The sequence below is a fragment of the Capra hircus genome, chromosome 19, assembly GCF_001704415.2.
Source record: "Capra hircus breed San Clemente chromosome 19, ASM170441v1, whole genome shotgun sequence".
Lineage (NCBI taxonomy): Eukaryota > Metazoa > Chordata > Mammalia > Artiodactyla > Bovidae > Capra > Capra hircus.
This window is the reverse complement of record NC_030826.1, coordinates 14,247,925-14,263,754: the sequence shown is the minus strand read 5'-3', so window position 1 is coordinate 14,263,754 and position 15,830 is coordinate 14,247,925. Positions and strand designations below refer to the sequence as shown.

General features: G+C 55.7%; 2 protein-coding genes across 2 annotated transcripts in view; one reads left to right on the top strand and one right to left on the bottom strand.

Annotated features, from left to right (window-relative positions):
- C19H17orf50 (chromosome 19 C17orf50 homolog) lies at window positions 512-10,140 on the top strand. The gene is made up of 4 exons (XM_018064219.1): window positions 512-524; window positions 2,450-2,780; window positions 2,875-3,043; window positions 8,832-10,140. The coding sequence occupies exons 1-4, from the start codon at window positions 512-514 to the stop codon at window positions 8,907-8,909; spliced, it is 591 nt and encodes a 196-aa protein (XP_017919708.1). The 3' UTR covers window positions 8,910-10,140.
- The window catches only part of MMP28 (matrix metallopeptidase 28), a 25,326-nt gene continuing 13,751 nt past the window's right edge, over window positions 4,256-15,830 (bottom strand). Inside the window, exons 4-8 of the mRNA XM_018064218.1 lie at window positions 11,468-11,692; window positions 8,567-8,812; window positions 7,039-7,188; window positions 6,542-6,709; window positions 4,256-5,357 (exon numbers count right to left, since the gene is read on the bottom strand). Of these exons, the coding sequence (XP_017919707.1) occupies window positions 4,963-5,357; window positions 6,542-6,709; window positions 7,039-7,188; window positions 8,567-8,812; window positions 11,468-11,692 (1,184 nt within the window). The 3' untranslated portion in view covers window positions 4,256-4,962. The remainder of the gene's footprint in view (window positions 5,358-6,541; window positions 6,710-7,038; window positions 7,189-8,566; window positions 8,813-11,467; window positions 11,693-15,830) is intronic.

Here is a 15,830-nt window from a genome sequence, read left to right as displayed (position 1 = left end):
TTATGTGGTAGAGTTGGGAATTGACCCCAGTCTATGGGGGGGCCAAAGTCACTCTGTGCCTGTGTGTGCTAAGTCACTTCAGTTGTGTCCGACTCTTTGCAACCCTATGGACTATATGTAGCCCACCAGGCTCCCCTGTCCATGGGATTCTCCAGGCAAGAATACTGGAGTGGGTTGCTGTTCCCTCTTCCAGGGGATCTTCCCGACCCAGGGATCGAACCCATTATGTCTCCTGCGTTGGCAGGTGGGTCCTCTACCACTAGTGGCATTTGGGAAGCCCCAAGGTTACTCTCTGTCCCCTTTAATACCTTCCCAAGAGAGAAGGTAGGGTTTGGGATGGAAGTTCTAGAGAAGGCAGTTATTCTTCGGGTGGAATCCTAAGGACAGGTGAGATTCTAGCCCCGCCCCCTTGTAATCCAGCAGAGGCCCTGGAGACGAGACAAGCTCTGTGGAAACTCTGTCCCATCCCTCTGCCTGATCAGGGGAAGAGGGCAGCACGACTTTGGGGAGAATGGATAAACACGGTGAGTGGGGCTGGAGGACAGGTCTCTCGACCCCAGGGCGGACCAACAAGCTCATCACCATGGCAACTCCAGAGTAGAAGTCCAGCCTTTTCTCAGTTACCCATCCATATAGAAGGCCTCGCCTCTCTCTCTCTTCTGAATATTCCTGACATCTGCTCTCTCATCTTCAGCTGCTGCTGTTCGGATCTTTGTCTTCTCTGGCCTGGACCACTGTAATGACTCCCACGTAGGTCTCTGCCTCCTTCTGTCAGAGGAAACATCCTGAAGGATGCTCTGAGCACTTCCCTGTGTCAAAATGTCAGAGGCTCCCCAACTGCTGAAGGACAGAGTTCAAACTCCACAGCCCGGCCCCCAAAGCCCCAAACTCCCTCTCCAATTCCTCATCCTTCCCACATGTCCCCAGCACCCCTTCCTGGCTGTGCCCTAGGTCTGGCCTTTCACAGCCAGAAGTCTAAATGTGTTTTCCTAAATAAAGGTACAGTGGAACTTGGGGACTGCCTGGCAGGCCAGTGGTTAGGACTCTGTATTTCCACTGCAGGGGGCACAGGTTTGATCTCTGATCTGGGAACTAAGATCCCACAAGCCATGTGGCTTGGACAGAAAAAAAAAAAATACAGTGGATCTTGTTTCTCTACCTATAGCAATACCAAGAACTGATAGAATCTCTGAAAAAACTTTCTTTTTGGAAAGCTTTCAAAAGTCTTGGTTGAAATTCAAAGCCACCTACCAGACAGTGTCGGGAAGCAGCAGGACATATGATATAGTTGGCCAGGTCTTGTAGTTGGTATTCAGTACATGTGGGCTGGAACACTAACTTTATTATCATTCCCCTTTGTTTCCAACCTCTTTAAACAAGATGGGCAGGGATCAATGGAAAATTTTCTAGACCTTTCTAGGGAAAACGCCAGGAGCTGTGTCTTCCCTGCCCTCCTCCTTTTTTTCCTTGCAAGTCTAGCTCCCCAGATCCAGAAGACCACAGGGCACACGGTGGGGCTGGGCCTGTGTCTGCTGAATGAGTGGTGGACACCTCCTGGTAGGTTACTTCCAGGTCAGCCCAGGAACTTCCCGCTGGCCAGGACTGCTGCTTGGGATTGTGGAATTTGTGCCCTGAACATCAGCAAGGGGGGATCATGGGAGGCTGAAATCCAACTGGTAAGGTTGAGGTCAAGCCTGGAAGGACAGATAGATGCCTTTTCCTAATTGGCCTTCCCGGCATGTGTGTGTGGGGGTAAGGGTGGATTTCCACTTAGTCCGCCCATAACGGGCACTTTTCTGGATTGTTCTGCGCATCGGAGGTGCCCTTTCCTAATCGTGCAGAGGTGCTGTGTGCTCTCCTGCCTGCCTACCCCGTCGCAAGTGACTCTGGGCTTTCTTAAGGCAAGGCCCATTTTGAAGAAGGAAATCCCGTTTCGTACAGAAAACAAAATATAGACAACCACCTATTAAAATTCCAATCGGGGCACTTCCTGATTATTAACAGCTGCACAGACATCAGTCCCCACCCCGGGGCCAATTAGAAGGAAGCGGATGATGAGCCACTATTCCCGGGGCACCTGCTTGTTGCTGGCTTCCCCAGCGGGTCCCAGCCCTGGGCCAGGCACTTCACACAGACTCCATCTGATACCTGCTTTTCAGTAACCATTGAGATGGCAGTTTCCTCTCCATTTTACAGATGGGGAAACGGAGCTTGACAGAAGCGACCAGACTTGCCCTGAACCTTCTTCACCTAGGAAATCAGGCCCCTCTTTGCCCAGTAAATCCTGCACACTCTGGAAACCCTCTCTTGAAATTTTGCTGGCCCCGCGCATCTCATGCACGTCCTTCGGGCGCCTGCCTTTTTGGTGGGGATCGAGTTAGGTGCCCCAGTCAGGATACCAGGGAGGGGCCCTTCACTGACTTCCCGCCACCCCCCAACACTCGTGCAGGCGTGAAGGCCCCCTTGTGGAAGAAGGAGCTGGAGGAGCCCCGGGCCAGGGAGGCGGAGGCGGAGGCCAAAGCCGCGGAGGAGGAGTCGGAGTCGGAGTCGGAGTCGGACGAGGAGAGGCCGCCAGAGGAGAGCGCGGCCGAGGGCGAGGCCAAGGCCGGCGGGGAGGCGGAGGGCGGCGAGGGCCGTGAGCGGGGCTCGGTGTCTTACTACCCGCTGCGCCAGGAGTCCAGCACCCAGCAGGTGGCGCTGCTGCGGCGCGCGGACAGCGGCTTCTGGGGTTGGTTCAGCCCCTTGGCGCTGCTCGGAGGCCTAGCCGCGCCGGCCGACAGGTGAGGGCGCGCCCCGCGGCCGGGGCGGGATGCCTGGGGCGCCCGGTGCGACCGAGCGGCGCGGTGCCCTGAGCGCCCCGGTCCTCGCCCGCAGGAAGCGGAGCCCTCCCGAGGAGCCGTGCGTGCTGGAGACGCGGCGGCGGCGGCCGCGCGGCGGGGGCTGCGCGCGCTGCGAGATCCTTTTCTGCAAGAAGTGCAGGAACTTGCACAGCTCGCCGAGCTACGTGGCGCATTGCGTTCTGGAGCACCCGGATCTCGGGAAGGCGCGGCCTGCCCACGACGGCCCCTGAGCGCCACCACCCCCAATCCACCACTCCCTGCCTCTGTAGCCCTTCATCCTCGCCTCCACCCCAACTGCCCGCAACCCTCCTCTCTCTTCCCCGACTTCGATCACGTGCCGCAGAGCCGCCCTTCCGGGGCGCCCCCCTCTCGGAGCAGACCAGCAGGCGCATCCCCGATGGGGCGGCCGCACCTGTTATCAGTGCGGAGCCCAACATCATCACCTGGAGGTCTGTTACTGCAACAGCGCCTCGCCGGTCAGCACGCGGTGCCCATCGCCCACCTGACTCCCGTCCCCTGCCCACAACCCTATCACTTGTCTCTTGGGTATTTCAGGTTCCTTCTGGCCCGGTGGGCAGAGGCATCGCCTAAAATAAATAACCCCTCTGGGAAACTTGCCCCTCCCCTCAAACCCTCCAATAAAGCCTCGGTTCCAAGTGTCAGTGCCTAAAGGAGGGGCGAGCACCCCAGTGAGCGTGATAAAGATCAACCCTCCTTGCCCTTTCCCCGGGTTCAAGCCGGAGGGAAAAGGGCAGGCGGAGAGCCGCCTCCCAGCAGCTCCGGGCTGAACCAAGCCCTTGCAGCCAAGGGCAGTTAAAGGCCATTCTCCCCACCGCGCGCCGAGAAGAAAAAAGGCAGGCTCCGCGCCAGGAATGCCCACTGGGAGCTGAGGGCTGAAGCTGGCCGGACCTTCCTCCCCTCCAACGGGAAGGCCGCTCTGACCGCGGTCAGTGTGTGTGCCGACAAGCCCCTGGCAGGTGTGGAGTGCGCTGAACTAGAGAGTTAGTCCAGAAGCCTGCTGAGACTGAAGACAGGGAGGCTGGGGAGCTGGGTCCTTCTCCAGGAATCCCAGCTATTCTTGGCCAGCCAGAGGGAGCTCCTGGAATGCTTCGTGTGTGGCCAGGACAAAGGGGCCATTGTGAACACCGGGGCTCTCCCAGTCTGCAGAGGTCCCCAGCGCCTGCAGCAGCCAGACCTCCAGAGAGGCCCCTGTCATCCTGCGGCCGCACAGGGTTCTCCATCTGGCCTGGAGGGTGAGTGGGCGAAGAACATTTTGCTTTTTGAAGAGAGCAGCGGGCCCCCTCTCCCCATCTCAACTATACACACCCACAGCTCACTGGGCCCGGCTAGGACAAAGAAGAACATGGTTGCCCCCTCCCTAGCATCCATACCCACCTGCTCTCACTGGACACTGGTCCAAGGAAGCTGCTCCCCTGCTCACTCGCTGGGAGCACCTCTTTATTCCAACACCACCCCCCTCAAAAAAAAAAAAAAAAAAAACAGGGCCCAGCAGGTCTGCACTGGTCTCCTTGTTCTGGGTCCTGACTCTCCTGAGGTTTGAGACTCTGGTACCCAAACCATACAAGCTTCCTGCAGGCAGGGCCTCTGATTAAATAAGACACAGTTCTCTAGGGACCAAGTCAGGAGGTCCTGAGGGGAAGGGACAGTCTGGGAAAGTGTCCCAACTTCTCTGCTGAGTTTGGCAGCCTTCCTGGTTGTCCAGTGCTGTGGCCTTGGGGACAGGAACTGCACCTTTGGGGCAGAGACAAAATCCCCAAGGCCTGGGGAGGAATGAGTCCCTGGGGAAAGGGCCATAGGGTCTAGGACCCTTTTTAGCTTCTCGTTGAGTTGATCCCACAACGGTCAATGTCTCGGGACTTCCCTGGTGGTCCAGTGGTTAAGACTCCGCGCTTCCCCTGCAGGGGGAAAGGGGTTTGAGCCCTGGTTGGGAAATGAGATCCTGAATGCAACATCTTGACAGTGCAAACACATCCTCCAGGGAACAAACGCAGACCACCTTTCTTGCCTGGGCTTCTGCGGGGAGGCTCAGAGGCTTGTCTGCCCTTGGGGCAGGGGACACACAGTGGCTATGAAGGCACTCACTAAGAGGTGGGAGGCATCTTCAGAACAGGGTGCCCCCTGAGTTGGCGTGCCAGCAGCCCATCCAGGGCAGCTCTGTGGCCCAGCGGCCCGAGGTGATTGTCTGGAGTTTGGCCTGGTCGAGGCGCCAGTAGCGGTCGTCTCTGAAGAAGATGATGGAGCCGTCGGGCCTGGGCAGGACGCCACTGACCTCCTCGGGGACACCACCCCAGTCCTGCAGGCCTCGGGGGTAGTAGGGCTCCACCTGCAGCCCTCCTCGGGCCAGCACGTAGTAGCGAGTGCCTTTGAAGAGGACGAGGCGGTGCAGAGGAGGGAAGAAGAAGGCAGCATCGGGGTGGCGGGGCAGGCCCCCCTCCCGGCACAGCTGTGGGGAGCCCCACACCAGCTTGGGGCCCTGGAACCTCCAGCATCGACTCCCTGTGGGATGTTGGAAGAGCCAGGGTGAGTTTGTTGCTCTCGCCCTCTGTCTCTGTACCCCATCCCTATCCCCCCACACCCGTACTCCCCATCAAGCTGAAGCCCCAGCTGGTTAGTATTCATGATAACCAAAACGGATCAGTGATAAACCGCAGAGGAGGAACTGCTGTGGCCTCAACTTCCAGCAGGTGTCAGCAGAGGGCGGGGAGCGCTGAAGGACCCTCCCCATCCCTGGCAGGAAGCACGCCCCCTCCCAGGTGAGTATGGACCTCCTGCAAGGCCAAGGTCTTTCTCCAAGGCCATTACTACCAACAGTTCTGTGAGGGTGGGGATTTTTGTTTCGATCACTACTGTATCCCCACACCTCCAACCCAGGGTGCAGAAGGCACTCAGGATTGGTCGAATCAATAAACTGTATTTTCTCACGTCATATGCTACACAGTCCTCAGACATTATGTCCTTTTACTCCTCCTTTCCCAACAAGGCTGAGGGATTCTCTTCCCCATTCAACAAATTCAAGCTCCAAGAGTGGTGCTGGAGAAGACTCTTGAGAGTCCTTTGGACTGCAAGGAGATCCATCCAGTCCATCCGAAAGGAAATCAGTCCTGAATATTCATTGGAAGGACTGATGCTGAAACTGAAGCTCCAATAGTTTGGCCACCTGATGCGAGGAGCTGACTCATAGGAAAAGACCCTGATGCTGGGAAATATTGAGAGCAGGAGGAGAAGGGGACGACAGAAGAGGAGATGGTTGGATGGCATCACCAACTCAATGGACATGAGTTTGAGCAAACTCTGGGGGATACTGAAGGACAGGGAGGCCTGGCGGGCTGCAGTCCGTGGGGTCACAAACAGCTGGACATGACTTGGCAACTGAACAACAACAACGAGTTAAGTGACATGCCCAGCCTCACACAGCTAGGGTTCTAAAAAAAGTTCATTCTTCTGCTGTATTGCAGAGCTCAGAGCTGTCCTCTGCCTCCCTCGTCTCTGAAACGCTTCCACCCTCTCTCCTGGGACAACCTTGGCACCTGTGCCTCCCAATCCATCACTAGAGGACTCTCCTGAGAGAGTTCCTGGGGCCGCTGGTTCAAATTGCAATCGAGATTCCTTCCCTCTTTTGACCTTGGGTAGATTCCTCCCCCGCTAGGGCTTAATTTTCTCCTCTGCCTCAGGGCTGGTACCTTTGAAGAAGTAGAAGTCTCCATCCTCCAATGACACGGCGGCAGCCTCGATGTGGGGGGGCAGCCCCGCCCACCTTTCCCGCAGTGGGCGGGGCTCTGAGACGTTGCCGTCAGCTGTCACCTCCCAGAACTGGTTCCCTTGAAAAACGTACAGGCGCTGTTGTCCGTCTGCCCGGAGCCAAGAGAGAGTTGAGGAGTGACCGTCAGCCTCCTGCCTTCCTTCCAGGGGAGGTGCTTCCCTAGGGCCCAGCTTCCCAAACTGATGAGACAGGACCCAGCAGAGAGGATGCCGTGTGCACAGCTGGGACGGAAGGGAAAGTGCAGGAGGGAGCAGGGTTTTGCTTGGCGTGGGCTTGCTACCCTGTGGAATGCTTGTGACTCGGGATTTCTGTATTTTATAATTGCCACCCTCCCAACCTTGTACTTCAGTTCCGGAGACCCCTGGAGATGCTGGGGGGAGGAAAGAAGAAAGCGAGGCACCGGTGGGACCATCTTACCTACAGTGATGGCATCGAAGGAAGAATGGCAATATTTAGGACCTCGGGTTTCCGGGCGCCTTCCCTGGAGTCTGAGGGGGTCCCAGGCCTCAAAGTCAGTGAACAGCTTTCCCGGCAGCTGGGTGGCCACTGAGCCCCCCTGGGGCTTCCCTTGGTAGGGGAAGGAGGAGGAGGGAAGCAGGAAAGAACACATACTGGTTGGGGGGGAGGTGTTGAGAGCTCAAGGCCTCCCCCGTGGTTTATTTCTTTATCTGACAGGTGCAGGGAAGGAGAGCAGGGGTGGGTGCTGCAGGTTAAGAGTTATCCTTGGTTGTTGTTGTTAACTATAGCATCAAACACTTAAGTCCTCTTTCCTACCCCACAGTCTGTGAAAGGGTAAAATTGGAGTGGGGAAACAAATAAGGGTTTGGAACTAAGAAGGGCAGAGGGTCCTCTTTCCTGAGTCCTGAACAATGCAGATAACAGGAGTGCAGAGTTCAGGGGCCCAGGCTGTGATGATGACGGCAGTGATAATTACATCACTGCACTTGTGAGAAGGAGGCAGAGTCCAACAAGCTTAGAATTTGGCCTTAGTTCCTGAATCCTGGTCTGCACCTTCCTAGCTATGTGACCTTGGACAAGTTATCTAACCTTTCTGAGCCCTATTCTCTTCATTTGTGGATAAAAAGATACTTACTTCTTGGGTGTGTTAAGTGCCTGGCCCATGGTAGACACTCATGAAATATCAGCTGCTATTATTATGTTTGTGTAGATTTCTTGGGCTACAAAGCATGTTCATAGGCACTAGAACGACAGCCCTGTGGGGGTAAGTAGGGCCGAAATTATTCCCCCCTTCCTTTTTTTAAGGTAAAATTGAGGATTCTAACAGAGGAAATGCTTTGCCATGAGCAACTGCTAGTCTGACATGAAATGGAGACTTGATCCCAGGGATCCTGGCCCTGTCCACGGCCCCCACATACTCAGGGACGCAGCCCCCCAGGCCGAAGCAGGCCTTGGGTCCAGATAGTCTCCGGGCAGCAGCACCGGTCAGTTCATTCTGGGGAAGACCTTGTCTAAGTCCACCGCCAGGCAGACCCAGGCTCAGGGGCGAGGGGCCGGGGGTTGGGTGGGAAGAGTGGGCATCAATGTCATGGAGGAGAGTTTCAAGAGAGCCACTGGAGCTGGGAGCAGGAATAACGGGGTGAGGGTGGGAGTGTTGGTGGAGGCGTATGAGAGGAACTGCGTGGCCGGGGGTTGGGCAGGAACAGACAATCGGAACGCAGAGGAGGGCTGTGCCCAGGAATGGGTCGACATGCTAGAGACCAGGCGTAGGGAAGCAGCAGAGCGGGAGATGAGGCTTTTCTTTGAGGAGAGCCTGAAGCTGCAGATCGGAAAGGACCAGTGATGGGGAAACCAGTTTCCTGCGCTTAGGAGGGGGTAATCCTATTTGAAGAGCCGGCGTCAGAGCCTTGGGGGTCCCGGGCGGGTGGGGGGGAGGGGCTCAGGGGGCGGGTAAGGGAGCAGGGGCGTGCACGCCGGAGGGTCTCACCATACAGGCTCTGCACGGCCAGCACGTCGTCCCAACTGAGCAGCGCGTCGCGGCCCAGCCTCTTGTAGTAGGGCGCCATGAGCGCGCGCGGCGCGGCCGAGTGGGTCAGGCCGAGCGTGTGGCCGATCTCGTGCGCCAGCACCACAAACAGGTTGCGGCCGCGCCGGCGGCTCAGGGACCAGCGCTCGTCTCGGTCGAAGTGCGCTTCCCCGCGGCGGGGCAGGAAGGCGTGCGCCAGGGCGCCTCCTGCAGGCGGCGCGGAGAGTCAGGGGCAGCCGGCTCCTCTGACACCCCCCTCTACCGTGAGCAAACGCTGTTGGCGTGGGTGTGGGGGCTTTTCTGATGGGTGATTTCCCTTCTAATTGAGTCTGGCAGAGGCGGAAGTGTGGAGCAACGAACAGATGACTAGGCTGTGGGTCTGGACGCCTCGGAGGCAGCGTGGTGTGCAAAGAGCATGGGGCCAAACTGCCTGGCTTGCAGTCCTGGTTTTAACCACTTATCCTACCTGCCGTGACCTGGGCAGATAGCTTAAGGCCTTTGTGTCTTAGCTTTTAGATCCGAGAAATGAGAATGTTGACTAAGAGAGTCGATCCTCGCGGGGCTGTTCTGAAGATTAAAAAGGGATGTGTGCACAGCCCATAGGGCTTCCCAGGTGGTGCTAAAGTACCCGCCTGCCAGTGCGGGAGACATAAAAGACGGGTTGATTCCTGGGCGGGGAAGATCCCCTGGAGAAGGGCATGGCAACCCACTCCAGTATTCTTGCCTGGAGAATCCCCGTGGACAGAGGAGCCTGGAGGGCTACAAAGAGTCAGACACGACTGAGCCCACCACACAGTGCACATGTATGTCACATGTAATACTTAGAGCCTGCTGTGGGTAATAACTACTACTTACTTTCTAAGAGATGTAGGATTAGGGATCAGTGGTTACCCCAGAAGGGGGCATAATGAGACTTCTGGGGTATTGGTAATGTTGTTTCTTCATCTGGGTGCTGGGTTTGTTTATGGGGAGGTATAGCCTTCTTTATTAAGAAGTATATATAGGGGAATTCCCCAGAAGTCCAGTGGTTAGGATTTGATTCCTGTCAGAGAACTAAGGTAACTAAGAGCCTGCATGCCTCTGAGTGCAGCCAAAAAAGAAAAAAAAAAAAATTGCATTCATTTATTTTTGCCTTCCCTCTGTGGGTCTCTGCTTTCCAGCTTCTAATAGGCGTGAGCAGAGGGAGATGGGCTGGATCAGTCATTCTCAAGCTTATAGCAGGGCCCTTATGCAGTTTTGTAGTTTCTAGAGCCCTATCCCCTCAGAATTCACTTTCCCCAAGGGTCGGCAATCAGCACTGCAATGATGCTGGCTTAGAAGCCCATTGAAAGTCCTTCTGACATGGCCTTCTTAGAACCCAGGCCAGCAGGGACTCCCAACAATGAGTTAAGGGAGGCCTCCCAGCAGGCCTCCCAACAAAAGTTGGGAGGTTGCCATTACAGGGAGCCTCCAGGGGCATGGATAGCTGGCCTTGAGGAGCAATGTGTGTGTGTGTGTGTGAGCTGGCCTTGAAGAGGAATGTGTGTGTGTGTGTGTGTGTGTGTGTGCGCGCGCGCGCGCGCATGCACGCCCGCTAAGTCATGTCTGATTCTTTGTGACCCTATGGACTGTAGCCCTCGGGGCTCCTGTGTCCATGGGATTCTCTAGGCAAGAACACTGGAGTGGGTTGCCATGCCCTCCTCCAGGGAATCTTCCTGGCCAGGGATCAAACCTATGTCTCTTATGTCTCCTGGACTGGCAGGTGGATTCTTTACCTCTTTGCCAACTGGTAAGCCAGCGTAGGAGGCATACTTGCTTCTAATTTTGAACATGCCTCAAGTTGTTCTGAGCCATGTAAGCCCTTACTGTGTAACCCTCACCGTGATCCTGGAAGACAGATGGGCGGGCTTCAAAGGGAGAAGACATAATCTCGAACGAACACCAGTTTCAAATCAGAGAGCTGACTCCCAGTCCAGTGCTGTCTTAGCAACCAGACTCCACCTGGGTACGGCTATCAGCGTCTCATGGCGATATTGTGGGTGAAGGGAGTTACACGGAAGCACATGTGAGTGGTACATGTGGATTCTTGTAAAGCCGGGATTTCTCCCAGTCCTCCCTGAGTCCCAGGAGCAGGGCTTGGAAGTGGGTTTTGCTGAGTGGGCTTAATGGAAAGTAGGAGGGTACGGGGGAGGTGGGGGCCCAAGTTCCCAGGCCACACAGGGTTTAAGTCCTGAAGGGGTCTAATGAGGTCTCCTTGCTTCCCTAGCAGAGAGGAGATACACAGACAACCTGTATTCAGGTCATGAAGGCCAGTGCTGGGCAGACCCGGATGAGGGCAGTTTACGTTATAACTAAAGGGTAGTAAGCCTTTAGTTTGGGGGCCAAACAGAAGAGTCTGGGCTGTGACTGTGTGAAGCAGGCAGCATGGAGGGGACAGAATGTCCCTTGCCCTGCATCAGTGACTGTACAATGCATGGTGGGAAAGTAGGGGTGGAGCTGTGGTGGCCTCCAGGTGTTTTTAGAGCCTTGGTCTGAGGGAACATCCACTCCTGGAGAACGAGAGAGGCACCGACCTGACAAGACGCAGGGTATGGAGGACAGGACCCCAGGAGGTCCTCCCAGTAGAGATAATACTCCTTAGAGCTTGCAAAACACTTTCCATGCAGAACCTCATGTGGCCAACCCTTCAGCCATGTGGTACCTAAGAGAGTAGGGACCACTGTTCCCATTCTACAGGTGGGAAGACTGAGGGTTCTCTGGAGGGGGCTGCAGCCTGACCAAGCCTAAAGGAGGAGCGAACCCTCCACTGCCTTCTCTCCAGACTGCCTCTCCTAGTTGGGGGTTTCCCTCCTGCCCTGTAGGAGAGAGGCTCAGTGTCAGCACCTGGGCCATCAAAGGCGTTGCTCAGCCCGTCATTGTGGTCCCCTTGGAAGAAGGCGAGGCGGATGTCAGCGGGGCCTGCGGCCGGGGCCTCCCAGAACTCCAGCGCCGAGACGTTGCTCCACAGCTGAAAGGCGGCTCGCACGGCCCCCCGGACTGCGGGCTCGGGCAGGTGCTGGGGCCAGTTCACCAGGCGGTAGGCGAGATGCCGTTTGTACCACTTGTTGCCTGCCACCCAGAGAGGCTGCGTCAGCCACAGCTGCTGCAGAGTCTGGGGCTGGCCCCATGGGCCCTTTGGATGGGGAGATGGGCCCTCCTCCAGGAAGTCCCTGAAGTGATGAAGGAGACACAGCCTTGGCCCCGGGAAGCCCCCCACTGGTGGAGACACTGCGCTCAGACTGACAAAGCAACCCTTATCCTGCACAGTCCCTAGTGCAGTGGCTTGGCATGGGGAGGTTCCCATGTGATGGGGGATGTGGAGCCTCGACTCAGGAAGGGTCCCCAACCCCAAGGACTCTCGAGTCTGGGGTCACCTTCCCCAGCGTCTAGACTAAGCTTGAAAACTGAGCCGTACCTCTTGCTGGTAGCAGATCCCAGCCCCTGCCTACCGTAGGGGGCGGAGGAAGGGGGGCCATAGGGGCCACAACCACGACTCCCCTCTGCCCCTCCTCTTCCCCACCCCTCTCACTCTCCTGCTGTCTCCCCTTTCCCGTGCCTGCCGCTGACAAGGCACCACAAGGCCCATTTATTTGAGGTCCTTCTCTGACCCCCGGCCCTCTCCCCTCACTTCCTCAGGGACTCTGCAGAGCTCTGAGGTGAAAACAAATAAGAACAAAGAGTGTGTTCTGTCACTGACCGAGACAAATTTTTCCATTTCCACTCAGCGAAGAGTTCCTATTCTTTTGCCCCAAACTGCAGTTCCTCCCTGAGGCCGGAGACCCTGACCTCTCGCCTGAGTCCCCAGTCAACCAAGTCCCTCTGCAGCTCATCGGGCATCCAGGACCAGGGTGCTCAGAAGGTCCAGCTCCCAGAGTTTGTCATGGGCTATTTCTAAGCCCTGCAAGCTCGGAGACTGAGATTGTGACTCCCAAGTGGAGGACTCGTGGCTCAGAGGCAGGACTCCTGGGAGTGCACGAGAATCACGTTGTCTTTTGGGTCTCAGTGTCCTGCATTAGTGGTAAAGAACCCGCCTGCCAATGCAGGAGACACAAGAGATGCAGATTTGATCCCTGGGTCGCGAAGATCCCCTGGAGGAGGGCACAGCAACCCACTCCAGTACTCTCGCCTGGAGAATCCCATGGACAGAGGAGCCTGGCGGGCTATAGTCGCAAAGAGTCGGACACGACTGAAGCGACTTAGCACTCACACCTGTCCCAAATGGACCAGAGCATGGGTGATGAGTGGGCAGGGCATGCCTGACTGTGGTGGAGGACAGCCCCCTCTCTCCTTGGAGGGGGGACCAGGTGAGGGTTCAGACCTCCTGTCCTCTTGTCCTGGGGCTGTCCTTGCCTGAATCAGGCAGAAGGCGGGAAGTCATGGGTGTTTGGCCATCTCCTTATCCATCTCTCTGCTCTGTTTTGCAGAGCCTGAGACCAGGAGGAAGGGACTCAGAATGAGTGAGTAGGGACTTCCCTATTCATCCAGGAATCAAGACTCTGCCCTCCCCACACAGGGGGCATGGGTTCGATCCCTGGTTGGGGAACTAAGATCCTGAATGTGGCATGGCATGGCCAAAAAAACAAAAACAAAAAAATAAAGATAAAACCTCTTAAGAAAAAAAAAAAAAGAGTGAGTAGTGGAGCTTGGCCCTGAGCCCAGGCCTGGACACTGATAAGCAGGCACATTGGCTAAGACTCAAGGCTTATAAATTTGCCTAAACATCACTTCTTTGCATCACAGCAGGGGCCCTGCAAGAGCTGAAATTCTCCTGAATTCTTGGGAGAGCAGAAGAGCTCAACGCCCTTTCCCGCCTTTCCACCCCTCCACACCCCACTGTCCCTTCTCCCAACCCGGAGCCAAGCTCCATGCAAGGCTACCTCCTGGGCCTGTAGGGCCTGGCGGCCACCCAACCTCTCCCAGCCAGTGAGCAACCCTCAGGGAGGGAAGAGGGAAGGATCTAAGGAAGGGAGGGGACCCAGGAGGGCAGAGGAAGGCCTGGAGTCCAGAGGCGCCGCCTGAGGCTTCACTCTATGCCAGGAACGCTTCTCTTTGACACTTTCACTGGGCACCGGATAGGCTGGCGTTGGGCTCCTCCCTACCCTGCTATGCGTGAGCCGCTCTCAGACTCTCCCCTGCCACCTTCAACCTTCTAGAAAAGTATGAGGCAAATCCTCCTGCCTTTTTGCAGCGAGGGGAGCCCCTCACTCCGTGGGCAAGAAGTGGGGAGGCTAGGGAGGACAAACAGAAATGGGAATTGAGAGAAAATGACCAATTGTCCTGAGGAACAGAGCTGGGTGAGGGGCAGGGGAGCAAGGAGCCACCGGGCCAGCAGCCTGAGCCTTTACCCACTGTCTTCTTCTAGGTGTGTGTCCTTGGAGCAGGTTGGCCACTTGGGATCCCCATCCCAAACTCCTGGCCAGGCAGGGCTGGTTTCCGTGGCAACCCTCAGGCCACCAGTCGCACCTGGCATCGCAGCCCCTACACCTTTGCCCCAAAACCCAAAAAGGAGGAGGGAGGGAAAAAGAGATGGGGAAGGGCAGAGAGCTAGACTCCTTGCTTGGGAGGACCTTGAAGTTCTGATTCCCAACAGGGAACTGATATTATGGAGAGAACATGGGTTAACATCCCAGAGCCTCTACTTACAACCTCGAATATCAAATTATTTGAATCTTTCCAAGCCTAAGTTTCTTTACTTGCAAAGTGGGGTTGGTAAGATTCACCTCCTGATAAAAGTGAAATAGCAGATGGAAAAGCAACACGAAGCTGCCTGGTATGTGATGGGCGCTCAGTCAGTATCCCCGCTCCTTCCTTTTATATCCCAGATACATCCCCCGGGGCCCTCACCTGCATCAGCTCTGGGCAGTTTCGGGAGCATTGAAAATCAGGCCTGTAGGCACAGAGGGGACTGGGTGCTTGGAATGAGGTTGCTGGATTCAGCAAAATGAAAATGTGGAATATCTAGATCCATGTGAACTTTGAATAAACAGCAAATACTTTTTTTTTTTAGTATAAGTATGTGAAAACAAAACAATTACTTGTTCATCTGAAATTCAAATTTAAATGGGCATCCTGTGTTTTATCTGGCAACCCTGGAGCCCAACTTTATCAGTACAGCACTCATCCATACCATGGAAAGTCATGGGCCTAGAAACCCACATCATTTTTTATGCACCTACCCATGTTCTGGGGTTTTTCACATCTGGTGATCATTTAATCCTCCCAATGATAAGAAGCCTTGGCTACTGTGTGGCCCTGGGAGAGTTGCCCAAGCTCTTGGTCCCTCATTTTCCCCATCTCATACAGTTGTTATTGAATAAAATGAGTTAATCCATGTAGAACCATCCTTGGCACATCATCAAGGCTCAGTAGCCCACCAGGCTCCTCTTTCCATGGAATTCTCCAGGCAAGCATACTGGAGTGGGTTGCCATCTCCTTCTCCAGGGTAACTTCCCAACAAGGATGTACTGTATAGCAAAGGCAACTCTGCTTGGTGTTATGTGGCACCCTGGGTGGGAAGGGAGTTTGGGGGAGAATGGATACATGTATATGTACGTCTGACTCCCTTTGCATGTATGGCGGAGTCCCTTCTCTGGCAGAGTCCCTTCTCTGTTCACCCGAAACTATCACAACGTTGTTACTCGGCTATACTCCAATACAAGATAAAAAGTTTTAAAAAAAAAAGAATGCTTCAAATTGGATAGTGATAAATGAACCCCATCAGTTCCTCCCTTGGGGCATGAGAAGATGAGATGCTTGCCTGGAGCCAGCATCCCTGTGCTCAGGTCTGTCCTGAGTGCCCAGGAGGCATCACTTCAATTCTCTGGGACACCAGCTCTAGCCTGGGTGTGTCACTATTGAGACTGTCTGGGGCCCCATTTTCCACTGTATTCTCACGACAAGTCCCTTCCCTTTGGTAATCAGGGCCTCTCCTTTACAGATGTTTCAGGTGAGGAAGCAGAGCCAAGTGACACAGCCCAGGTCACACAAGTAAACTCGGAGCCCCAGATCCATCCAGGGATGCTGCTCCAGCCCACACTGCTCCTCCATTCTGCCTCACCCTTCCCCTCCGCTGTCCAGAAGCACGGGGGGCTGCAGAACATGCTGACTCCGAGGACGTCTTGACTGCAGAGTCCTGACCCCTCACTGCTCCTCTCTGTTCTACCAGGAATGTGTCTGGGCAGTACTGGGCACCCAGAGGGGCCGCACG

Excerpts from the sequence above, each read along its gene's own strand:
- C19H17orf50 (XM_018064219.1), top strand. Across the intron at positions 2,781-2,874 it reads CTAGCCGCGCCGGCCGACAG|GAAGCGGAGCCCTCCCGAGG; the intron begins GTGAGGGCGCGC and ends CCTCGCCCGCAG. Across the intron at positions 3,044-8,831 it reads AGCACCCGGATCTCGGGAAG|TCAGGGGCAGCCGGCTCCTC; the intron begins GCGCGGCCTGCC and ends CGGCGCGGAGAG.